The 27,999-nt window shown below is 35.0% G+C and overlaps 1 protein-coding gene across 4 annotated transcripts in view; it reads left to right on the top strand.

The window, feature by feature from the left end:
* The window catches only part of DIPK1A (divergent protein kinase domain 1A), a 139,845-nt gene that overhangs the window by 16,968 nt on the left and 94,878 nt on the right, over positions 1-27,999 (top strand). The window contains exon 2 of one of the 4 annotated variants that reach the window (XM_036906543.2): positions 22,985-23,077. The exons of the other annotated variants lie outside the window; for them this stretch is intronic. Coding sequence (XP_036762438.2) covers positions 22,985-23,077 — 93 coding nt within the window. The remainder of the gene's footprint in view (positions 1-22,984; positions 23,078-27,999) is intronic. 4 annotated transcript variants of the gene reach the window in all.

Raw genomic sequence — 27,999 nt, 5'->3', positions numbered from 1 at the left:
CTTGGAATGACTGGATACTCAACAGTTCCTTTTGCAATTCAAGTAGTTTCCAATTTTTTGCTCTCAGTAAACTGAAAAAAGACCTAATTGAGCTGTTTTCTAATTAACTGATAGGTCTTTAAGTGTTTTTTTGATGGTAAATTGCAGTTATTTGTCACATAACTCTAACAAGACATCCGTTCCTATCTTTTCATTTATGTGAAAAAGGTTTTAACTATTTAAAGCTATAAAAACAGAAAGTAGGGATAGAATTGACTCTGAGCCCAATTTCATTCTGGTAATAGATAGCCACTACATGAAAACATGAACTAATAAGAAAAATTATGGTTAAGAAAAATCTCACCCATCTCTTTAATAAACCTTGATACCAAAGCATGAGCCATAAAAGGAAAAATTGATAAATTTATATCATCAAAAGATCTTGTTAAGAGGATAAAATGACTAGAGAAAATATTTGCAAGCCATGTATTTGACAGAAGACCAATACTCAGAATCTATAAAGAACTCTCAAAATTCTCAAAACTGAACTGTGAAAATCAATTAGATAATGGGAAAAAGACATATACAGACATGTCACTAAAGAGGGCATTCAGATGGTAAATAAACACATGAAAAGATATGCAGCCCCATTAGCCATTAGGGAATTGCAAATTAAAACCATAAACATATCATCAGAATGGCTAAAATAAAAAATAGTGATGATAATAGATGCTGAAAGGATGCAGAGAAACTGAATCATTGATGGTGGGAATGTAAAATGATACAGCCACTTTGGAAAACAGTTTGGCAATTTCTTAAAAACTAAAGATGTAACTACTATATGACCGAGGAGTTAAACTCCTGGCATTTACCCCAGGGAAATGAAAACTTATTGCTGTAGACTGAATTATGCCCTCCTCTCTACACCCCTCTCCAATTCATATATTGAAGCCCTAACCCCAATGTGTGATATTTGAAGATGAGGCCTTTGGGAAATAGAGTTAGGTGAGGTCATAAGTCTGGGCCCTTATGATGGGATTAGTATCCTTATAAAAAGAAATAACAAAGCTTGATCTCTCTGCCCTGTGAGAACACACTGAGAAGGCAATCATCTATAAGCCAGGAAGAGATCTCTCACTAGAACCTGGCCATGCTGCCACCCTGATCTTGGACCTCCAGCCTTCAAAACCACATGAAAATAAATTTCTGTTGTTTAAGCCATGCAGTCTATGATATTTTGTTACAGCAGCCTAATATGACTAATACACTTATGTTCACACACACAAACCTTTATATGAATATTTATGGTGACTTTATTGGTAATAGCCAAAACTGGAAACAACCCAGATGTTCCTCAATGGATGAATGGTTAAAAAAGTCACACCCAAACTGTGGAATATTACTCAGCAATAAAAAATAATGAACTATTAGTACATGCAACTGCTTGGATGAACCCTGAGGAAATTATGCTAAGCAAAAAGCTAGTCTCAAAAAGATATATTCTGCATGATTCAAGTTTTATACCATTTGTGAAATGATGTGATTATAGGGATGGAAAACAGATTAGTGGTGGCCAGGGGATAGGGCAGGGATGGGAAGGAGGAGGTTGGAGTTATAAAGGGGTGGTATAAAGGAAGCTTGTGGTGATGGTACAGTTAAGTAGATTGATTGTGGTGGTGTTTATACAAAGTTACATGTTATAAAATTGCATAGAGCTACACACACACAAAATGAGTGCGTATATTCTAGTGAAATGTGAATAAGCTCTGGATTGTACAAATATCAGTGTCCTGGTTTTGATGTTGTGCTATTGTTAGTTATTCAAGATGTTAATGTTGGGGCATGCTAGGTGAAGAGTACAAGGCACTTCTACATTTCTTAGCACCTTCCTGTAAATTTCAATATTTCAAATTAAAAGTTAAAAAAAATAATTTGTGATGAAAGTAGAAAGGAAAATAAGTTCAAGAAGCAAAATGAGAGGTAAAATTTCTAACTCTTGTAAACCAGTTGTTTCTCAGTTTTTTGAAATAGATTATGGGGGTAGTCAAATCACTATAGAGTTTAAGTGCCATTAGATACATTTAAGGTGATGTTACAGCTTTTTAAGAAATATCAGTATTTACAATATGTTAGAAATTACTCCTTTGCAACTATTTACACTTACAGTGAAAACTTTAGCTATAATTAAAAATGTATGTGTGGGTGTGTAGTTTTCAAAATTCTCTTGGGGGTCCACAAACAAAAATGGTAGATTTCAATAGTGTAATACTCCCACTGATGAAGGGGCTACATTCCAAAAATATACTTATAAAAAACTCCAAAATCTTAATGGCCAGAGGTACTTGAGATATTATGGAACTTGGGAGTTTTTGGTTAAGAGTAGAATTGTAGTACCAAAAACCAGTAAATAATAAGAATACATAACATGGTTTTAGAAAGAATTAGGGAAGAAGTGTTGTACTGTGTTTAGATGACATTATTAGCCTTTAATGCCTACTTTTAAAATCAGTGCAGGTGTGTTCAGTTGCTATGTTCTAAACAGGCAAGAGAAGGGTGGGAAAGGGAGGCAGAGGAGGGTTGTTTTTGGCAGTGTATGTTAGGGAGGGCCTAGTGACGAGGAATATTCACCTCCCTTCCCAGAAATCACCCTGCAGGGACTACATCAGGCTTAGATAATGCATGACTTTAGAATTCCTATTTCTCCTCCACCCTACCCTCTAAAAACTCTTACGCTTGATGATGCCCCAGTCTTAAGTAGAGAGTTAAATCTACCATTTTACTATTAGCCAACTTAATATATACAAGTACTTGGGAACTGGTCATATTATAAATGAACTGCAGGCATTTGATACATGTAAATTATGTCTGATCATTTTCTAGTTGATAGAGGAGTTTGTGTAGGAAAAGGTATCATCAGGTAAAAGGGGGCATTGAAAGGTGGGGAAGCAGAGTTAACGTTTGAAGCTACAAACAGAAACAAAGTGAGATATTTTGGTCATGCTAATATGTTGCTTAACATGATTTATGAATGATTTGGTTAATATTTAAAAATACTGCTGACTACTTATTAAGGAATTTGTATCTCTGAGTATTTAATTAACCTAAAACAGATCCCATTAAATCAGATTAATGTAAAAATGGCCCATAGTTGGATCTACCAAATAAATATAAAAGTCATTAGGTTATGTAGACTTCTGTCCCCAAAGGTCATAGAAATTAACCATACAAAATGATAGTATTGAGTTATAAATATCTTATGTAGCAAGTATTTTTATAGAAGTGATTTTGAGTTTAAAGAAAAATGGAAAGAATTCTAATGTTACATGATTTTAAGGTGAATAATATACTTTATCATGAGATTTTAAACATTTAATTTGACCTGTATCAAGCTCCTTATCCTTAGCCCTAATTTTTTTCATTTACTGGTGTGATGATGCTGATGCTGATTTTTAGGATAGTTTTTTCTTACCTCTCTAATGACAACTTGTTTTTTTCTTACCTTCCTAATAACAATATTTTCAATATTTAAGGAGGAATACTTCAGCTTCTTCAGAAAATGTGATTATATCCAAAATTTATAAACTTTTGAATGACTTTCAAAAAACATAATTATGGCCTTCTATGTTGTACTTTTGCCTGTTTCAAGAACTTTTTGAAATCCGATTAGTGAAATGACCAATTTCTCCCTGCAAACTGATAGTCTATTTATTTGGTATATGTTTATGATTACCTTAGAGAAATCAGTACTTTTTTCTTATTGTAAGTTGTTAATATATCCATTATGTAAAGATGTAATAGATTCTTAAAAATATATATGTATATGTTTTTTTCAATTTTGTCATATTGAATATAAAATATTTCATTACTGTATATGATAAACAAATGCTTTAGCAAACTACAAAGTTACACAGATTTTTTTCACTTCCAATAAGTAAATATTTATGTTACCTAATGTGAAAAAGATTTTCTAATATTTTTGTAGAACTTTGAATAAGAAAACAGTTTACATTTTTATTTGAGGGAAGAGCCAAGAAAGAATAATACAATGGAGATAAAGATTGATACTATCTATATTTACTGAAAAGAGCCACTGGAGATATTTTCCCCTGTATCTGTGAAGACTTTCAAGAGGCAAGCAATAAGTACACATCTAGATGGAATGCCTTTTCATCTAAGCAGTGGGTATAACTTATATTAAAACATTAGGCTGCCTCCATAGGGAAGTTGTGAGGATCTAGCATCATCAGGAGGCTGCTTTCCCTGTAGGTGTTGGGAGAGGTGAGAGTGGGGAGAATCCCTAAGCATAATTTAAGATTATGACTTTGTATGAAAAATGCTAACATATTCATTGAGCATATAGTTCTTTAATACTGACATGTGTGTTTTCCCTCTACTATAAAGAATGGCCTTTAAATTTTCATATTGAATCGTTCAGAAATAAATTACAATTCTATATCAATGAAGGATGATGGAACCACGCTCAGGTCAGGGTGTTTTTTAAACTGTGAAAGGGACCTTTGTCACAAAGGTTACTGACAGTTACTTTTTAAGTTTAGGATTTTTCAAAGTGGAATGAGTAAAAATGCTTATTTTCTCTTTGGTACCAGATCTGTACCTCAGGAAAATGTCTGCTAAGTGTTACTTTTCTAAACAGAGAATTAAGTATCTGATTAAAGATCAGAAGCTGAGTAAAGTTCAGTAGTCCAAGGAATCTTATTTTTTCTACCAACCTAGACTTTATTAAAGCTTTTCTAGCATCCATATTAAATAATCAATACTTGTCAGCATAACTTCTGAAAAAAAAATAGCATTCTCTAAAGGAAGATTTAAAGAAATGCAGACACCTACACACAGTCAAGGATCTTCTCACTGACCTTCATTTTTAACAAAATTGCTGAGTCTATCCCTGTCCATTATGGTCTAAGTAGAAACATTCTGAATTCTTGTCTCATTTGAGACCAGTCTGCTGAGACCTCTACTCACTTGCCCATTTAGCCAGTTAAAAGCTGTCAAACACTTTTATTGTAGGCCTGCTGGTGGTACAGGCTTTTTTTGGTATTGTATTGTATTGTATTTTTACTGCTATACAGTATTATATTGGTTTCAGTTTTACAACATAGTGACTTGATAATTACTGGTTGCTTGCCACAGTTAAAAGTGTATGAGCTTTCTATGTTTACTTAATACCCAGCTTTCACTCCTTAACGTTCCAGTTCCTCTGTGGGTCTTTATATAAAAGTTGGGGGTAAGGAGGAGATGGTCTGTTCACATATAACCTTCTAAAGTGATTAGGCAAAAGCCCAAAATTACTACCATCATGCCATGCTGTAAAGACCCCAGTATGACAAGGAGGCAGGATAAAATGGTGGTTAAGAGCGCCAGTTTGGGAGTCAGACACACCAGGATTCAGATCCTGGTTCTACCATGTATGTGCTATCTGCCTTTAGACAACATACTCAGCCTAAATCTCCTTAACTGTAAAATCATGAAGGTAATGAAATTATTATTTCATGGAGTGATAAAGATTAGATGAAATAAAGTATGTAGTGCACTTTGTTCTGTGTATAGCTCATACTAAGAACAATGATAAGGGGAATGGGAAGAAAATATCTAAAGCCTTTTTAATTTTTTAAATTAGAAAAGAGGTAGTAACCACAGTGTTGCTCATGTGAAACCTTTATAAGATTGTGGATCAATGATACCTTAATAAAGAAAAATAGAGAAGAATAAAACACTAGAAATAAATCAATGAAACCAGGAGCTGATTGAGAAAAAAAAAATAGATGAACCCCTATCCAGACTTATCAAGGAAAAAAAAGAGTGTACACATGTAAACAAAATCAGAAACGAAGAAGGAATAATCATAATGAATACCACAGAAATGCAAAGAATTATTAGAGAGTACTATGAAAAATTATATGCCAATAAATCAGACCTATATGCCAATAAATAAAAACCTAGAAGAAATGGACAACTATCTAAAAAATACAACCTTCCAAGATTGAAAAATAAAAATTCTTTCCACTAAATTGTTACTAGATCTCTAATTTTGTGAAGCTGTGAGTTTGGTAAAGGTCAATCTGCAATTAGCTTAAAAATTAGTTTCATTATTGTCCTTTATAGTGTACTTTGACATTTATCCAAGAGGGGCTGATTTTAATGTGAAAGGCCAGAACCTTAACACAAAATAGCAAGGAACAGTATTGCTGCTTAACGTTTTATTGAACTATAACATATCTACAGAAGCGTACATATATGATCAAGAAGCAACCTTATCAGTGCTCTAGAAACTGTCTCCATGTTCTCTTCCTCTCACCACCACCCTCTGCAATGGTAACTGCTATCCTGACTTCTAATGAAATAGATTAATTTTGTCTGGTTTAGTTTTTTTATGTGAGTAGACTGTATCTTTTTGGGTCCAGCTTCTTTGGCTCAGCATTACATTTGTGAGATTCATCCATATAGTTACATATATCCATCCTCTTAACATGTAGCATTCTGTTGTATGAGCATATCTTAATTTACTTATCCGTTCTACTGTAAATGGGTGTTTGGGTTGCTTCCAGTTTTAAGCTATTATAAATATTGATGCTGTGGACATTTTAGCACCTGTCTTTTGTTGAATATATTTAAGCATTTCTGTCAGACTGGAATTTCTGAATCATATATATGCCTATAATCAATTTTAGGAAATAATTACAACCAGTTTCCCAAAAGATTATACCAGTTTATACCAGCAGCAAAGTATGAGAGTTCCAGTATTTCTGTATCATCACCAATACTTTGAATTGTACATTTTCCTTATTTTAGATGTTCTGATGTGTATACAATGATATCACATTGTGGTTTTAATTTGTTTTTGCCTGAGGACTAATGAAATCCGACGGACATCTTTTCATCTGTATTTGCCATTTGGATAGCCTCTTTTGTGAAGTAACACAAATTCAAGTCTTTTGTTCTTATTTCTTTTGGGTGGTCTATATTTTTCTTATTGGTCATAGGCATTCTCTATGTAAACTCTATATAGCTTACTTCTCAGATACATTACTGTTATCTTCTTCCACTTTTGTGGATTGTCATTTTGCTCTATTAATCGTGTCTCCTGGTAAACATGAATTCTTAATGTAATCAAATTTACAATTTTCTCTTATGGTCAGAGTTTTTACATCTGTTTAAGAGGATACAAATGTTCAAATGCTCTAAGGTTGCAAAGATGCTTTGTTTTTCTCTGAAGTCTTTTTGTCTTACCTTTCATATTTAAAATTGTAGTCCATCAGGAACTGATTTATGTATATGATATAATTAGAGATTAAGATACCTTTTTTTTTTTCCAATTGGGTATTCAGATGACCTTTGCTGAGATATTTTTTGAAAAGCAGCATGAATCCTTTGGTAATAGTTAAGTCATTCAGCCCTAGAATGAGTTCCAATCCAAGCCCAAAAGGATAGTAAAAGAACACTTTTAAAGGTTTTGATTTGCTGTATGATCTGCAGCACAATAAAGCAGGTAGATTTCGCTTAAGATCCCCATAAGCTGAAAGTCATGTCTGCCAGAGTTAGGTAGAAGTATAACATATTGTAACTATGAAGTAATATTTGCAAATTATTCATGATGGATTAGTCACCAGTTAATGTGCTTTGAGGAAGTTGCAGTGATTGAGAAAGATGTAGCTTTGACAGTATCTGGTTTTGGACTTTATATGAAAGATTTTTAAAAATTAAGCTCAATTATAATAATATTGCCTTACATTTATAGAACAGTTTACAAAATACTTTCATCTACACTGTTTCATTTTGATCCTTATGGTAACTAGCACTGCATGATTTTCAAAGCAGATATTATTGTTCTAGTTTAACAGAAGACAAAAACTGAAATTAAGATGAGTTAATCAGCTTGATCATTTGATAAAACTGATAACCCAGTAGTCTTACTATCTTTACAAGACTGCTCTAGGCAGATTGAACCAGAGATACAGACAGCCCCAGAATATGATTATTCTCTCAAAGGGGTATAAAACTTCAGTGTTTCATCAAAACAAAGTATTTTATGTCTGATGAATGAGCTAGAGTTTAGAGGGGTTTCACTCAGAGAGCTTGATAATCGCACATTTTCCTATTGTCTTCTTTTAAACCAATTAAATTACCTCTTCATGATGCCTAAATCCCTCTTTCTAGGACTTTATAAGTGTACTTTTGTGTTTTTTATGTCTTTAGCAAACAGACATAGGACTAAATGCCACTAAACTGGACATAAAAACTGGCACTTAATTTTAAAAGTATAACTGAGAAGTTATTCAATTTGCATGTTCTAACTCAGTTGTAAGCTCCTGGCAGCTGATGGATATAGAACTGTATTTAACATTTTAGTTTTTCTCAGAGTAGCTAACAGTAAATTGCATGTAATGAACATCTAGCCTGTATGAACTACCAATTGACTCAAATAGACAAGTGAAGGTTAAAATGGTAGATTAAAAAAAATAAAAGATCTAAATGACCTATTCATTAAAAGGCTCAAATTTAAATCAGCTAGGGTTATATATAACAGCATCAATAAAGCAATAGAAAGGTCCTTCATATCTGATAGAGGCCGATGGTACTTGCTGTGGTGGTTCTGCAGACCTAGCCTTAAACAGCCACTCTAAGCTGCTTTTCTTTTCTTTGTTCCCTATTCAGAAAAACGGCCTTGTGTTTTCATAACTATCAACTTAGTTAAATGAGTGCAGAAAGATGTGATCTAAATCGCCATAACTTTGACTTTTAGTTAAATGAGTGCAGAAAGATGTGATCTAAATCGCCATAACTTTGACTTTGTACTACAGTTTTCTGACAGTAGTGTTCTCTCTGACTCTACAGAGCCAAATCTACCACTTTTTTATAGCAGAGATGATATTTCCTCTGCTTTAACTTGTTTAGTTATCACGTATGGATCAGCGTGTTTACATCTTTGTTCTGTTACTGAACACATTATAAGATAATAAGGGTGAGGATAAAGATCTTATCCTCAAATTATCTGGAATTGTATTTTAACAGATGGAATATATTAATTCCTAAGTATAGTGATCCTGAGCCAGCCTGCTTGTTTTATGGAAAAGGAGGAGACAGGCCCAAGTCACATAGGTAGTCCATAGGAGAGCTAAGATTTGTTTTCAGATTTTATGATCCTGATTCCAGTGGCCTGCCACCTTTAAATATATTGGGCCATAATTTTTAAAGAAACTTCCTAAGTTTAAAGATAGAGTTTCTTAATTGTGTTAAGAAACACTTTTAACTGGATTAAAATAGTGTTTAGTCCAGTTCTAACCTCATTTTACTTTGGTGACTCTGGGACTTAGAATACTTTGTCCTTTTAAAAACTGTTATGTACAGGGTTACAAAATGAAAGCATACTGTCATTTCTAGCAAAATATTGATTTGAGCAAGAGCCTATGACTTTCAAGTTTAAAAAACTACTTAAAGAGTTTAAGATCCAAACAACATAGTCTTTTAAATATTATGTAGAAAGGTAGTATTGCTTAACAGAGGGGTTGAAATGTTATTGAACTGGTTATCTCAAGAACTGCATTTCTTACTCTCACCAACTAGCTGTGTGATTTTGGGCAAATGACCTGTCTTCTCTTGGCTTTGGTTATTTGTCTGTAAAATCAGGAAATATGGTTAGAATTATAACTGTCTCTTAGGTAAATACCTCTCATTATTGCAGAATATGAGAACTTAGGTAGTTTGTTGTCAGAAGTCTGGGGACTTGAAAATGATCTGTGCCTAATATTCTTTATCTTGACACTACTGAGTGGCCGCAGACTAGCCAGCTGGCAATCACTCTCCATCTGTAGAACAGCCACTGTTGTCCATGTATAGAAGTCTGGAAAAGGGCCAGATTTTATTTTTGGCAGAGACACTCTTGGCAAATCTGTATCCCTAGAGATGTCTGTTTAATTTTGTGGTGCAGTGCATGGTTTAGGGAAAAGAAAAGGAATGCTGAGCTATTTCGTTTTAAATGTACTCAGAGATACCTCGTGTTCATTTGTTTCCATACTATCTATGTTTCAAGATGTTTTGAGGGTGGAGGTAAGCCAGAATGAAATGAAAAGAGGAAGGTGAGAAACCTTCCACAATATATGCTGACTCTGGAAATGAATTTGAACTGTGTGCATTATGCCTGTGTTTACATATATTGGACTCTTCTGATATAGGTATATAGTATTAAATACTTTGTCAGCTTTGTCATTTGAGACGTTCTTGTGCTAAATTTTAGATTTTGAAGTAGTCTCCTAGCTTTAAACTGTTACTTTTTTTTGCTTCATTTTATGAAAAATTGGCATTTCCCACAGTTATTTCAAAACTATCCCATTATTTTGCCTTCTGGAAATGAAGATTAAAGTATTTGAATTTGAAAATTTTTCCATTGTTTTAATGCATTTGTAAAGATTCAAGTTAACAACTATAATTATTATTCTTTTGTTAGAGAAACAAAATTCATTTGCTTGAGAAAGTTTATTTTGTGACTGAAAGTTAAGTGCTGAAAATTAAATATTTGAATTTTTAAGCTATAGGAATAAATCCAGTTGAAGCTGCATTTACAGATCTTCCTTGACTTAGGATAGGTTTACGTCCCTTTCAACCCATTTGTAAGGTGAAAATACTAGAAGTTGAAAGTGTGTTTAATAAACCTAACCTATTGAATGTCATAGTGTAGCCTAGCCTGCTTGAACATTTTTAGGACACTCACATTAGCCTACAGTTGGGCAAGTTCATCCAGCACAGAGCCTATTTTATAATAAAGTATGGAATACCTCATATAATTTATTGAATGCTGTACTGAAAGTGCAAAGCAGAATGGTTGTATGGGTTCCGAAGGTGGTAAGCGTATTGGTTGTTTACCCTTGTGACTGGGTGGCTGACTGGGAGCTGTGGCTCACTACCGCTGCCCAGCACCATGTGAGGGTATCTGTACTGCATATCACTAGCCTGGGGAAGGATCAAAATTCAAAATTTGAAGTACAGTTTTTACTGAATGCATACTGCTTTTGCAACATTGTGAAGTTGAAAAATTCTAAGTCAAGCCATTGTGAGTCAGGGACCATCTGTATTAATATGTCATTGTATGTCATCACTGATCTTCATTCATCTTAATTTTTTCAGTCTTTCAGATGCCTTTAAAATCCTTCTCCCCTAACTTCCACATCCATTTGTTAACAAATCCTAATAATTTTTTCTTTTATAATGTCTTTCAAATTCCACTGTTCATTTTCACTGTAGTTGGCTCATCCTAATCCAGGCTGGGCCAAGATATTTGCAACAGTATCTAATGTAGTCTCCCTGCCCTTGGTATTCCCTTTCACACTGTTAGGCTGAAATCCAGATTAAACTTTAAACATCAATTTTTTTCAGGCTATACATCTCTTTAGAAATCTTAACATTTTCTTAATTCAATTCTCAACTGTCAAACATCTCAAGAGCTCTATATGTAGTCCTTTCTTTTCTATCCAACAGAATTAATTCAGCAAATAATGTTTTGAGCATCCGTGTGTGAAACACTGTGCAAAGGTAAAAATAAAATCCAGCTTCTTGCAGATGTATAGTGTCATATTAATGTTAACATGTTCAGGAATTTTTTTTTTCCATTTAGAAACTTGTTCTACTTCATTACATTCCACTTAAACTGTTTTTCCTAAGGTTATCAGCGATCTCCTAATATGTTGGTTGATTCATCATGAAGTTTTCAACGCTAATTTTACTTTACTTTTTTATGGCATGGGGTATTGTTGACTATTCCTGCTTTCTTGATACTTTTATCTTCATCAACTTTAAGTATAGAAACTATTCACATTTTCTATTTCTTCTCAGAACCTTTTTCTTAAGAAATGAGGATTTCATTTTGTAGATCTTCTTTATTTTAAGGTATCTTCTATTTTATTAGTTTCTGTATTTATTTTTCCTTTCCTTCTATTCCTTGATTTTTTTGCTTGTTTTATTTTTTAATTTATTTATTCTGCTGTTCTTTTCCTTACTTCTTGAGATGTATATTTAACTCTTACAATTGATAAACCTGCATTAACAACATCATTATCACCCAAAGTCCATAGTTTACATTATAGTTCATTTATTTTTGTACATTCTATGGGTGTGGATAAATGTATATAATGATATACATCTATCATGGAATAGTTTCACTACCCTAAAAATCCTCTGTGTTCCACCTATTCATCTTTCCCCTTCCCCAAACTCTTGGCAACCTCTGATCTTTTTATTGCCTCTAAAGTTTTGCCCTTTTCTAGAATATCATATAGTTGAAATTGTACAGTACATACCTTTTCACATTGGCTTCTTTGACTTAATGATATGCATCTAAGGTTCCTTCATGGCTCTTCACTCATTTCTTTTTAAGAATGAATAATATTCCATTGTCTGGGTGTTGCACTATTTATTTATTCATTCACGTACTGAAATATATCTTGGTTGTAAATAACCTGATTAAAAAATGGGTGGAGGACCTGAACAGACATTTCTCCAAAAAAGAAATACAGGTCGCCAACAGGCATGTGAAAAGATGCTCCACATCACTAATTGTTAGGGAAATGCAAATCAAAACTACAATGAGATACCACCTCACACCAGTTAGAATGGCCAGTACCCAAAAGACAAGAAATAACCAGTGTTGGCAAGGATGTGGAGAAATGGGAAATGGGAACCCTCCTACACTGTCATTAGGATTGTAAGTTGGTGCAGCTGATGTGGAGAGCAGTATGGAGGGTCCTCAAAAAAATAAAAATAGAAATACCATAGACCCAGTAATTCCACTTCTAGTAATTCTGTAGACCCAGTAATTTACCCAAAGAAAACAAAATCCCTGATTCGAAAAGATACATGCACCCCTATGTTTGTTGCTGCATTATTTACAATAGCCAAGATAAGGAAGCAACCTAAGTGTCCATGAATAGATGAATGGAAAAAGAAGAGGTGGTACATATACACAGTGAAATATATTCAGCCATAGAGAAAAAATGAAATCCTGCCATTTGCAACAACATGGATGAATCTATGTTAGTGAAACAAGCCAGGTGGAGAAAGACAAATACCGTAGTATTTCACTTATATGTGGAATGTAAATACAAAGCAAAACAGAATGAACAAAACAGCAGTAGACTCATAGACACCGAGAAGGGACTGGTGGTTACCATGGGGGAGGGGTTGTGGTGAGTGGGTGTTGTATATTTGAAACCAATATAAGATTGTATATCAATGATACTTCAAAAAAAAAGACATCGTGGGTGCTTCTAAGTTTTAGTAATTATGAATAAAGCTGCTATAAAAGTCTGTGTACAGGTTTTGTGTGGAATAAGCTTTCAATTAATTTGGGTAAATATCAATGAGCATGATTGCTGGATTGTATGATATGAGTATGTTTCATTTTATAAGAAACTGCCAAACTGTCTTCCAAAGTGGCTGTATTTTGTTGCATTTCCACAGAAATACAAGAGTTCCTGTTGCTTTACATCTTTACCATATTTGGTATTGTCAGTGCTTTGAATTTTAACCATTCTGGTAAGTACATAGTGTATATCATTATTGTACTAATTTGCACTTCCCTGATGCCACATGCAGTGGAACATCTTTTCATATGCTTATTTTCCATTTGTATATCTTCTTTGGTGAGGTGTCTTCAGATCTTTGACTCTACATGTAATTTTCATTCTTCTTTTCAGACCCATGTTTTCAAGGCTATAGATTTCCTTCTTAGTGTTTTAGCTGCTTTTCTATTTGAATTTTGAATTTTGTTGAGACTTTCTTTATACCTGAAAAACAGTTCCATGAGTGCTTGAAAATAACGTGCTGGGTAAGTGCATGAAATTTAGCAGTGTTGGGTGAAGTATTCTATTCAGGTCAAGTTTCCTAATCAGTTATCATGTTGTTCAAATCATTTCCAATCTTACCAGTTTTCTTTTGTCTACTCATTGTATGAATTATGCAGAGAGGCACAATTATTGTGAATTTGTCTATTTCTCCTTCTGGTTTGTCATTTTTGCCTTACATATCTTCAAGTTGTATAGTTAGGAGCCTATTAATCTAAAAATACTTTATCTTCATGATGATTTCACATTTTACTGTTAGAAAGTGTTCCTTGAAGTCTGTTTGGCTAGTACTCAGATGGCTGTATTGTCAGTTATAGAACCAGCTACACCAGCTTTCAGTTTGTATTTGCTTCATGTAACTTTTTCCATTGTTTTACTTTCAATCTTTTTGTATTCTTCAATTAGATGTGAGTCCTATGTATAGCCATCATTGGATTTTATTTTGTTTTTATCTAGTTGGAAAATCTTTTGTCTTTTGACAGACTGATTATCTTTGTTTTTTAACATTTTAACATTTAACATTAACAATGAGCATTTTGTTCATATGTCATGTTGTTACTGATGTTTGTGTTTAAATTTATTATCTTGTTTTGTCTCCCTTAGTTTATGTAACACTACTGACTTGTTTCTCTTCACACCTTTCTGAGTATGTCTTAGTTTTTTTGTATGGTTGCCACTTTCTATTCACTATTTAAATGCTGATGGTCCCCAGGATCTCATTATTTGCCTTTTATTTTTATTTATTTATTTTTATTAAGGTATCATTGATATACAATCTTATGAAGGTTTCACATAAGCAACATTGTGGTTACTATAATCACCCATATTATCAAGTCACCCCACATACCACCCCATTACAGTCACTGTCCATCAGTGTAGTAAGATGCTGTAGAGTCACTACTTATCTTCTCTGTGCTCTACTGCCTTCCCTGTGCCCCCCGCTATATTATGTGTGCTAATAATAATGCCCCTTAATCCCCTTCTCCCTCTTTCCACACCCGACCTCCCATCCCCTTTCCCTATGGGAACCACTAGTCCCTTCTTGGAGTTTGTGAGTCTGCTGCTGTTTTGTTCCTTCAGATTTTCTTTGTTGTTATACTCCACAGATGAGTGAAATCATTTGGTACTTGTCTTTCTCTGCCTGGCTTATTTCACTGAGCATAATACCCTCTAGCTCTGTCCATTGCAAAGGGTAAGATTTGTTTTCTTCTTATAGATGAATAATATTCCATTGTGTATATGTACCATATCTTCTTTATCTATTCATATTGATGGACACTTAGGTTGTTTCCATATCTTGGCTGTTGTAAATAGTGCTGCAATAAACATAGGGGTGCATATATCCTTTTGAATCTGTGATCTTATTTTCTTAGGGTATATTCCTAGGAGTGGAATTCCTAGGTCAAATGGTATTTCTTTTTTAAGTTTTTTGAGGAACCTCCATATTGCTTTCCACAATGGTTGAACTAATTTACATTTCCACCAGCAGTGTAGGAGGGTTCCCCTTTTTCTGCATTTGTTGTTCCTAGTCTTTTGGATGTTCGCCTTCCTAACTGGTGTGAGGTGATATCTCATTGTGGTTTTAATTTGCATTCCCCTGATGATTACAATATGGACGTCTTTTCATGTGCCTGTTGGCCATCTGAATTTCTTCTTCAGAGAATTATCTGTTCATATCCTCCACCCATTTTTTAATTGGGTTATTTGCTTTCAGTTGTGAAAGCGTGTGAGTTCGTTATGTATTTTGGATGTTAACCCCTTGTTGGATATGTTATTTACAAATATATTCTCCCATACTGTAGGATGCCTTTTTGTTCTACTGATGGTGTCCTTTGCTGTACAGAAGCTTTTTAGTTTGCTGTAGTCTCATTTGTTCATTTTTGCTTTTTCCCTTGCCCGAGCAGATGTGTTCAGGAAAAAGTTGCTCATTTATATTCAAGAGATTTTTGCCTATGTTTTCTTCTAAGAATTTATAGTTTCATGACTTATATTCAAGTCTTTGATCCATTTTGAGTTTACTTTTGTGTATGGAGTTAGACGGTAGTTTGGTTTCATTCTCTTGCATGTAGTTGTCCAGTTTTGCCAACACCAGTCATTGAAGAGGCTGTCATTTCCCCATTGTATATTCATGGCTCCTTACCATATATTAATTGACCATATATGCTTGGGTTTATATCAGGGCTCCCTATTCTGTTCCATTGATCTATGGGTCTGTTCTTGTGCAAAGTACCAAACTGTCTTGATTACTCTGGCTTTGTAGTAGAACTTGAAGTCAGGGAGTGTAATTCCCCCAGCTTTATTCTTCCTTCTGAGGATTGCTTTGGCTATTTGGGGTCAGTTGCAGAGCAACTGGAGACTTTGGAAGAAAATCTTGGGAGGGAAGGAGTTTCATAAATACTAGTCCCAAAACCTGTGTTTAAAATCTGTTTAGGTCCTATGTGTGTATGGGGAGGCTCTGGCAAATGCAGTTACAAAGTAGTACCTGGAAGCTGAAAGAACTGAGAAGAGATTTCAGCAGTTGCTGATGGAATGGGAGACAGAATTTGAGAATTCAGTGCAGCCAAATTAACTGCCTCCTAGAACAAAAGCCAGTCTTCAGTCTTGACAGTATATACATAATGTATAGCAACTAATAAAAAATCACTAGACATGTGAAGAAAAAGAAAAATGTGATTATACTCAAGAAAAAAAAAATCAACCATCCTCAAGGTGATCCAGATGTTCAAATTAGAAGCAAAGAACTTCAAAGCAGCAGTTATAAATATGCTTAAAGACCAAAAGTAAAATATGTATAATGATTGAATAGATCAGAAATCCCAGCAAAGAAAGAGAAACTATTTTTAAGTGAAAATTATTAAACATAAAAGTAAAGTAACTGAAATGAAAAATAGGCTGGATGGGCTTAACAGGAAATTCGGGGTGTCAAGGAAAGAGTCAATTTGAAGACAGATCAATAGAAAATATCAAACTGAAGAGCAGAGAGAAAATAGATTTATGAAAACTAGACAGAGCCTCAGAGACCTCTGGGACAATAGCAAGTGGTCTAATATACATGTAATGGAATTTCTAAAGGAAAGGAATGGTAAGATGAGACCAAGAAATTGAGAAATAATGGTATATTTAGCTAAAAATGTTAATTTACAGATCTAACAAGCACTGCAAACTCCAAGAGGAATAAATATAAAAATAACCATAATGGGTATACTTTAGTCAAACTGCTGAAATCTCAGCTGGAGCCAGAGAAAAACAACACTTGATACACAAGGGGCCAATAATAGAAAATTACAGCTGATTTCAAGCATTTCTGTACTAGAAGAAATGCTAAAAGAAGTTTCAAGCTGAAAGGAAATGACAATAGATGATAACTCATATCTCCAGAAATAAATGAAGATTAATAGAAATGGTAAAAATCTGGGTAAACATAAAAGACTACACATTATTTTCTTCTCTTAATTTCTTTAAAAAACATATTAGTGGTTAAAGCAAAAATTTTAGCACTGTATTGAGTTTATATCAATAGCCTGAAGGATTGGGGTAAATAAAACTATGTTGTTACAAGATGGCTCTTCTGTATTTAATGCTTAGTTGTACAATATTAACTCTAAGTAGATTGTCTTAAGTTAAAGATGCATATTTTAATCTCCAAAGCAAGCAATGAAAAATGTGTTAAACTAAAAAGTCAGTGGGACCACAATGAGATACCATTTTAAACCCACTAGGTGGAAGTGGACTTTAATAAAAAAGATGAACGGTGACAAGTGTTGACAAGGAAGTAGAGAAGTAAGAACTCTCATACATTGCTGGTGGGAGTGTAAAATGGTGGAACTGTTTTGGAAAACAGTTTTAGCAGTTCTTCAACAAGTTTAACATATGACCCAGCAGATCCATTCTTAGGTGTATATCCAAAGGAGATGAAATGTACATCCACACAAAAACACATACAAGAATGTTTATAGCAGCATTATTCCTGATGGTCAAAAAGTGGAAACAACCCAAATGTATATCAGCTGACTAATGGAAAGATAAAATGTGGTATATCCATACAATAAAGTATTGTTCAGCAACAGAAAGAAATGAAGTATTGATACAAGCTACCACACGGATGAACCTTGAAAACATTATGCCAAGTGAAAGAAACCTGTGAGAAGGCCACATATTATATGATTCTATTTATAGGAAATGTCCAGAATAGGCAAATCCATAGAAGCAGGAAATTGATTAGTAGTTGCTTCGGGCTGAGTAGCTGAGGAGGAAATGGGGAGGGACACCTAATGGGTATGGGCTTCTTTTAAGGGAATGAAAGTGTTCTAAAGTTAGATTTTTGTGATGGTTTTACGACATTGTGAATATGTTTTTTAAAAAAATCATTAAAGTGTATACTTTAAATGGATGAATTATATGGTATGTGAATTAGATTTCAACAAAGCTGTTTTTAACAAGCCAATGGAGAAATCAGAGTGGAATACTAAAAACTTTTTTCAGTTAACCCCAATGAGGGAACAAAAACACAGGCAAACAAACAGATGACACAAACAGAAAACAAATAGCAAATGGCAAGTCTAGGTTCAGCCAAATCAAATGTAATATTAGATTAGACACTGCAATTAAAAGGCAGAGATTGTCAAAATGGATCAAAAAACATGACCCAACTGTAGCTTATCTACGAGGCATGCACTTTTTTTTTTTGAGAGGGCATCTCTCATATTTATTGATCAAATGGTTGTTAACAACAATAAAATTCTGTATAGGGGACTCAATGCACAATCATTAATCAACCCCAAGCCTAATTCTGAACAGTCTCCAGTCTTCTGAAGCATAACCAACAAGTTCTTACATGGTGAACAAGTTCTTACATAGTGAATAAGTTCTTACATGGTAAACAGTGCAAGGGCAGTCATATCACAGAAACTTTCGGTTTTGATCATGCATCATGAACTATAAACAATCAAGTCAGATATGATTATTCATTTGATTTTTATACTTGATTTATATGTGAATCCCACATTTCTCTCTTTATTATTATTATTATTTTTTTTAAATAAAATGCTGAAGTGGTAGGTAGATGCAAGATAAAGGTAGAAAACATAGTTTAGTGCTGTAAGAAAGCAAATGTAGATGATCAGCTGTGTGCCTATAGGCTAAGTATTAATCCAAGCTAGACAAGGGCAACAAAACATCCACGGATGCAGAAGATTTCTCTCAAAACAGGGGGGTGAGGTTCTAAGCCTCACCTCTATTGATCCCCAATTTCTCACCTGATGGCCCCCCTGTGACTGTGCCTGTCTTAGGTTGTTCCTACCTTGAGGAATCTTACCTGTCTCTGGCTAACCAGTCATCTTTCGGGGCCATACAGGGAAATGTAAAGTTGGTAAGTGAGAGAGAAGCAACATTGTTTGAAAAGGTTAGCTTTTTACTTCTTTGCAGATTTAAGGGCATGCACTTTTAACACACAGATTCTAAGGCTGAAGTAAAAGGATGGAAAAAGATAAAAAGATATACCATGCAGACATGAATCATTGGAAAGTTAGAATAGATATTTTAATAATGGACAAAAATAGACTTTAATACAAGGAGTGTTATCAGAAATAAATAGGGGCATTTTATAAAGATAAAATATCGATGTATCAGGAAGACACAATTATAAATGTGTATGGTTAATGAAGCTTCAAAATACATGAAACATAAAACTGACAAAACTAAAGGGAAAAGGATTCAATTCTACAATTATACTTGGAGATTTTCACATGTCTTTCAGGGTAATTAGGTCAAAAATCTGTACAGATATAGAAAAGCTGAATAACACTATTTACCACCTTGACCTAATTAATATTTATAGAACCCAACACCCCAAAGTTACAGAATACAGAATCTTCTCAGGTTTCCAAGAAAGACTATATACAGAGCCATGAAACAGTCTTAGTAAGTTTCAAAAGACTGAAACCTAATAGAGTATGTCCTCTGATCACAATTGAATTAACTTAGAAATCAACTTAAAAAACACATCTGAAAAATTCCCAAAAATTTGGAAATTAAACAGTATACTTCTGAATAACCCATGGATCAAAAGAAAATCAGAAGGGAAATTGGAATGTATTTTCACCTGAATGATAATGAAAAATAAGGTTAGCATTTGCAATATGCAGTGCTTAGAGGGAGATTTATAACTTTAATTGTTTATATTAGAAAGGAGGAAGGTTTAACATTTATCATGTAAGTTCCCAAAAGCTAGAAAAATATAAGCAAAGTAAAGCCAAGAAGGAAGAAAATAAAGAAAAAAAAATATGTATCTGTTAAATAGAAAATAGACAACAGAGAAAATTGACAAGGCCAAAATAGGTTCTTTCAAAATATCAATTAAAACTACAGTAAAATACTTCCTATTCCCTAGATTACCTAAAAATCAGTAAGAGTAGTAAGACCAAAATCACCAAATGTTAGCAAGAATGTGGAGCAACTGGAATTCTCATATACCTGTGGATGAAAATTTTGGGGCACTATGTTAGAAAAATTAAAGTACACCTACACCTACCCTTGACTCAGTAATTCCACTTCTACATATTATTCAGGAGAGATGAAAACATATTCTACAAAAAGACTTGTGCAAGTGTTCATACCAACTTTATTCACAGTATACAAAACTAATAACAACTCACTTATCCATCAACAGGAAATGCATAAACAGTTGTGGTTATATGCACACAATGGAATACTGCTCCCCAATAAAAAGGAGTGAATTATTGATACATACGATGACATGGATGAATCTCATCATCATAAAGCTCTGTGAAAGAAAGCAGACATTAAAAGGCAAATGCTGAATGATTTCATTTATATGAAATTGTAGAAGAGGCAAAACTAATCTTTGTTGAAAAAAAATTGAAACAGAGGTTGCCTAGGGATGGAGATGGGGAGCAATGGTTTGACTGGGAAGAGACATAAGAGACCTTTCTGGTGAAATAGAAATATTCTATGTCTTAATGTAATGTGGGTTTTACAGAGGTGGCCATTTGTTAAAATTTTACAGTTTAGCTTTGTGCATTTTAATTTTTGTAAATGTTACCTAAAAACTTCCTTTAAAAAAATAACAATCAAGTGGGGGTAGGGAGAAGGTGGAGGCATGCATGATAAAAGAATGGCAGAATCTTAAATTGTGAAAGCTGGGTGATAGGTACATCAGGGTTCATTGTACCATCTTTTTACATTGTATAGATCTGAAATTTTCCATAATGAAAAGTTAAAGAAAAAAACCCTGAAGCCCACCATAGTACAGAACTTTTTCAGTTACTTGAGCCCAAAAATCCTATTTCTGTTTAAGCCAATTAGAGATGGATTTTGTTACTCATAATCAAAAACATCTCATATAACACACTGGAGATTGTAGTGTTGTGCTTTTTTAGTATTCCATCATTTCTGCCTATCGGTAAGCCTGGTAGTTGGATCTTATCTCAGATTAGCTGACCTACACCAGATGGAAAGCTTTTAGACATCAGGAATTAGATGAGAAGATATACTCATCCACTCCACAGCTGAAGACTGGAGCAGGGGAACCCACCACCCATACGCTGACATAATAGGGCCAGTGGCTGTCCACATAGCTTGTTTGCCATCAAACACCAGATCTAGATGTTCTCATCCTCAGATGAGAGGTCAGATAATAATATAGGACTTATAAAACCTTTGCAAGGACAAATGAAGGGGACATCATTATGGAGATTTAAAGGAACAACAATTACAAAAATTATTTATTCGAAGAACTATAGGGAATTTAAAAACTTCTTGTGTCCTTGTTGATGCAAGAAGACATGGCCTGTATGGAACTGAAGTATGCAAGCATGTGGGACAAACAGGCAGAGGTAAAAAAGAGGGCTGTAAAGATAGAGAAGTAGGTAAACTGAAGATGCAGCAGCAGAATTAAAATACAAATTGGAAGCAGTGAAAAGTAGGAGCCACACTGATATGTACTGAAGCAATGATGTGGAAAACACACTGAGAAATGTTCTTGGAACTTGGAAAAATTAAAAGATGAAAACTATAGGAGTGATGGTAGACAAGGATGGCAGCAAATGTCAGCAGGTGAGCCAGTTTTCAGCGGCAGAGATTGTGACTGGAGAATGTTGTACCTAGGAGCATTTTGTTTCCTTTGTGAAGGTAACAGACATTGATGTACGCCAGAGTTCAAACTGTGCTGACAATTCACATAACTTTATTAAAGAAGACAAAACAAATTATTTAGTTGGCTGAAAAGCAAATCAAAATGAAGAACTTAAGAACAGGATATATTGTTATGAAAGGTCTGGCAGACTTCCTAAAGCGCTACCAGTAAGCAGAAGGCCATCACAAATCCTAAGTCAAATCCTCAGCCTAGCAAACCACACTGATGGAATTGAGCACCCTAAATGAATCCTCATGCATGTGTTTCATGTGGCATCTGGATTAAACATAAAAAGCAAGCAATTTACTTAGGAGTTGTTATTCCCCCCAGACAAAATTGTGTAACTGGGTGCAAATTCATCTGGAAAATCCTCTTCCTCAGGCACTGTTTACCACAAGATTCAGAAGTTCAAATAAATAACATTACACTACAGTAATGTTAAAAAAGAAAGGAATATCTTCTCAGAAAGAACGACTGAAAGGAAATACTTCAAAGTGTTAAGCAAATAAATGATTGCTATGGGACTTAAAAAATCTACTTTCTCATATTTTTCAGCTTTTGAAATAAGTACCTATTAAACAGTTAAGTGGGAGAATACAAATATTATTTAAAGTATGGTATTAGCTAAAACAATGTAAAAGGGAACATTTAATTAAAGCATTACCCCTTTTCAATTTTAAAATTCTTAAAATTAAAAGCAGAACATAAGACAAATGAGAGATCTTAATACCTTTATTATCCTCCATCCTGAGGTAAAGGATAAAACCATATTCTGACGACCTTGAAGTATGATGGATTTCCAGGTAACTGGAGAGCCAGGGGACTGCGAATGGAACTCCTGGTCTCCTGCCTGGTACCTTTTGCAAATGACTTGAATTTTTTAGTGACTACCCTGGTTTGATACTTGAAAGTAGAGGCGAGATCAAACCTTTTGCTGCACCCACATCTAACAGGCCCCATCTCTAGCAATTAGTAACCCCACACCATCACTCCTCCTTCTCAGATATTGACCAGGAAAGCAGAAACCTACTACCCTGCTGGCTCTGGACAGTTCCCCATGTTCATTACCTGCTTGCCAATACCTGAGCAACACAAGGTGAGTAAGCTAAAATGCCTTCCTTGGGAGCCTGTCTGTTCCAGCTGTTAACAGCTCACCCCATGCCTGAGATGTCCTTGGAGAGTTCTCTGTATATGCTACTCCTCACTCAGGAAATCTTTCCAGACACCTCTCTTGAACTACTCACCTATCAGATCTTGCAGACCCTTCACTTTAGATCCAGTTCTTGCCTACCACTCAGCTCTGAGGTGCTGACCTTTCACCAGACGGTGTTTTCACTCTTGAAACATCCTGCCCAAGACTTTGCCCCACAGCTACTTTCTCACCTGAGTCTGGTTCCTGGCTTCCCACTCTCCTGCTATCCTCAAGCAAATTGTCTTACTTGTTAAACTTCCTACCTCCAAAGTTCCCTATCGGATTAGTAAGTGTCTGTGCCACCTTATTTAATTCAAGTGTTTTTACATAAACGTTTTCTGTAAATATCCTCTGGACATGGTCTGATATTCTCATCTCTGTATTCTACTGTCATCGCCTCCTTTTCTGGGAAGTCTTTCGCAATTTTTCCACCCTGAGTGTATTTCTATATATAGCTCTTTAAAACACACAATTGCTCTCTCAGCAATTGTAAACTCCTTGCAGGCTGGAGTAATGTCTCATACTTTCCTTATGCAATATAGGACAAAGCAACTTGGGATTAAAAAATAATAATAAAGTGTTCATAACAGCAGCAAATAAATATTTATCTGGCTCTGCATTATCCTCCAATTGTGGAAACTCTGGCTTCCTCCAAACTCTTTCCCAACTAGTTCAGAGAGTCCCCAGGGCTAGCTCAAATCTGCCTTGGAGTACAGTTCTCTGGGCTAGTTTGTGGGTAGCCATTTCCCCAAGCCTGTGTTCCATGGATACTCGTCTCTCTGTCACCACACCCCACACCCCTTTCTTCTTCTTACACTTCGGCTACTGCAGTAAAATCTTCTGCCACCCCTATGCTATGATGTACAATGTCCTCTGAGACCAGTTCTTCTATTTGGTTTTTCATCTGGTCCAGTTCAAGACACAATATCACTCACCTCTCCAACTCCAACCCTGTGTCCCTTCCCTAACTTTCCCTTGGAATGAGTTCATTCCCGGGAGGATACATGAGCCATAGAAGTAGTAGTCCCCTTCATGCACCAGCCCACCAACCAAACATACTAAGACATGTCTCAGTCATCTAAGATTCAGCCCAGGGATCATTGTCACAGAGTTTTCCTGAATCCCCCCACTCCATCACCTCAAGCTAGATAGTACACATCTCTTGTATTCTGAACATGTCCTGGATGTAGTTTTTATTATGTTATAAGGTAATTATATTTTTATGAACTGGATTATCCATCTAAATAATGAACCCTTTCTGGGAGAGGATCATGTCTCATACATTTTTTAATTCCATGTCTAGCTTAGTTTTTGGCACTAAGATTGTATACAGTCTCAAGCTGGGCCCCTAATGGGTTTGTATGTACCATAATTGCTTTGGCTCAGATAATACAGTTTTGATTAATGTCAGTTCTCCCTTTAAGAATTGCATGCCAGGGTGGTTCATACTTTCTTCTTTTAAGATTTATATCAAATCAATTTACCAAATATTTCATGAGCACTCTGTGTCCTATGTACTTGCCCTACCTCCTGGAGATACAGAAGTGAATAAGACATGGATAGAGGAGGCCACAGAAACTTCTTTGGGTCTCCCTCCCTTCGTTTCTCCATTCTTTCCTCCCATTCTTCCTTGTCTGGATGAATTTTTGCTGAACCAAGAACTGTGTCTAATGGCATAAATATGGGTAAGAAGTTAGTTACAGTGCTCCACACTCAGTGCTGCAGCAATAGAAGTTTATTCCAGATACAGAGATAGCACAGAGGAAAGCATCATGAAATTCTTAGGGTGGACATGGGGGATTCTGAAGGAGGTGACTGAGTGAGCTATGAAGGATGGAACACCAATCATGTTGCTCAGGTAGGTGAAAGGCACTTCCTAGAGAAGAAAGAGCATGTTCAAAGGCCTAGATATATGAAATTGCATCATGTGCTCCAGAAAAAAATAATGCTTTGGTATCTCTGCAGCTTGAAGTTCAGCAGAATGGGGGTGGTTGGGAGTGGGAGATAAAGCTAGGATAATGGACAATATTTTAAGTGTAAGGTCTATGTTTGGGCAACTTTTTAGTTAAGAGAATGGTTCTCTACAATATAGCTGGTAGTATTAATAATCCAAGAACAAAGCCATATGTTGCAATTTTCCATCATAGAATTAAGCAAGGTTCTATGATCATCTAGCTACATTTCAGTGTTCATTGTATGGGTGGATAAAGAATGAAAAGAAGATGGTCCCTGATGTTTATGGTCTTACTGAAGATACAGAATATATCTGGACAAACGTCTTAGAGGTCCTACAAAGCAATCTACAGATTAGGCAAACTAAAATTGCAAAGATTATATCTAAAAACAGGTCTTGACATTGGGTTGTAGAAACTATCTGGAATGTGTGGGGTTGTGAAGAGACAACCTGATATTTGGCTTAAGAAAAACAGTTTCCATCAGAGCTAGCTGAGCATAGAAAATGGAAAATTGAGGAATGTACTAATAAATTAGCAACTTTTTAATGTTCTGTAGTCTATAGTAAAGAAAGGACCTGGTTGGATCAACAAATAATCATCTTTGAGCTTTATAGGATAAGCAGGAGACAAATTAATTTTTTCTGTATAATAAGTTTATTTTCTTTTTCTCTACTAAGGAGATGAGCCTGTGTTATGTCTTTTGTTAACAGGTATTCCCTACTAATTATATTTTTACATACTTTTTTTAGGTATTCAATTTGTCTTAGAGCTTGTTTATTGCTTGTATGAAATGGTTTCCTGTGTTTCTGCCAAGCCACTCTCAGTCCAGACTATACTGGGCTTTTTTAGTCTCTTTACTTTTACTCCTTTTATCTCTTTCCTCTCAAAAATATACCCCAACCTCTGTCTTTTTCCTTGTGGAATGTGTTAAACCAACATTTGCTCCTTGTCTCACTACCTCACATCACCACACTTCCCTACTTGGATATTCTTTTGTCTCATGGAGCTGGTGTGGACTTTTGTCATGCCATCGGGTTTCTATATGGACCATTGTAAGTCTTTGGGCATTGAATAACATTTCACACTTAGGTAAACTCAAATTTAGGTGGGGATGTGTTTAAATCAGTCCTCTTAAAGAAGGGTGGGGGACTTTCACTTTTTATTTACTTTATATATTATTTGACAATAAGCATCTGCTATTTTCATAATTAAAAAGTAAAGATAATTCATCAGAGAAATGCAAATTAAAACCAAAATTAGATATCACCTCACACCAGTTAGGATGGCCAACACGCAAAAGACAACAACAAATGCTGGCGAGGATGCAGAGAAAGGGGAACCCTCCTACACTGCTGTTGGGAATGTAAATTAGCTCAACCATGTGGAAAGCAATATGGAGGTTCCTCAAAAAACTAAAAATACAGATATCATTTGACCCAGGAATTCATTCCTAGGAATTTACCCTAAGAAAACAGGATCACAGATTCAAAAAGACATATGCACCCCTATGTTTATCAGAGCACTGCTTACAATAGCCAGGACGTGGAAGCAACCAAAGTGTCTGTCAGTACATGAATGGATAAAGAAGAGGTGGTACATATACAAAATGAAATATTATTCATCAATAAGAAGAAAACAAATCCTGCCATTTGCAACAACATGGATGGAGCTAGAGAGTATTATGCTCAGTAAAATAAGCCAGGCAGAGAAAGACAAGTACCAAATGATTTCACTCACTTGTGGAGGATAACAACAAAGCAAAACTGAAGGAACAAAACAGCAGCAGACTCACAGAACCCAAGAAAGAACTACTGGTTACCAAAGGGGAGGGATGGGTAAGGGAGGGTGGGGAGGGAGGGAGAAGAGGATTGAGGGGTGTTATGATTAGCACACATAATATAGGGGGACATGGGGAAGGAAGTATAGCACGGAGATAAGTAGTGACTCTATAGCATCTTACTATGCTGATGGACAGTGACTGTAATGGGGTATGTGGTAGGAACTTGATAATAGAGGGGGAATGTAGTAACCACAGTGTTGCTCATGTGAAACCTGAGCATAAGATTTTATATCAATGATACCTTAATAACACACAAAACAAACAAAAAAGTAAAGATTATTCAATTTTGAAAAATGACCTTTAATAATAGACCCTTTAGTACCATTTCAGGTCTTCTCAATTAACCCATCTATATTTACAAACACACACACACACACAGACACACACACACACACACACACACACACACACACATAAACACCTCACAGTGTAAAATAGTGTTGAAAAATAGTAGCTTAGAAACAAGAATCATAAAAATATTCATACAGTATGATCCATAAACTCTGTACTCTAAGAAACAACCTAAGGAAATAATCAAAAGAAGAAAAATATAAAAATCTATAGATAGCATGTCTACACACAGAAAATTTGGGGAAAGAAGACTTCAACGTCAATATAAGGGGAAAAGTTAGGAAAATAAAGATACATCAACTAGATGGAATATTATTGCAACACTGAAAATAATTATTGTAAAAAACTAACAGGCATAGCACTTAACAGAATGAGAAGAAACATAATTATATATATCCTAATTAGAGCTGTACATGTAGACAACTAGAAGGAAAAATGGATAATGAAACAGCTGTTGTTCTAGTGTAGTGGAATTATGGGTGAATATTTAAATTTTATTGAATGTCTTTTCAATAAACAAAATAGGAAAAATTTAAAGTTTCAGATTGTCAGTTAATTCGGATTATTGTTGTTCTGGGACTTTGGCAGCAAAAAGAAAGAAGGACTATATAATCTGAGCCCCTTTTCTCTTTCATTGGCCAAAAGAATTACCTCCTAGGAAAGGCAACGTCTACTTTCTT

Source organism: Manis pentadactyla, chromosome 4 (assembly GCF_030020395.1).
Source record: "Manis pentadactyla isolate mManPen7 chromosome 4, mManPen7.hap1, whole genome shotgun sequence".
NCBI lineage: Eukaryota > Metazoa > Chordata > Mammalia > Pholidota > Manidae > Manis > Manis pentadactyla.
The sequence above is the reverse complement of the archived record's forward strand: the minus strand, read 5'-3'. Positions and strand labels throughout refer to the sequence as shown.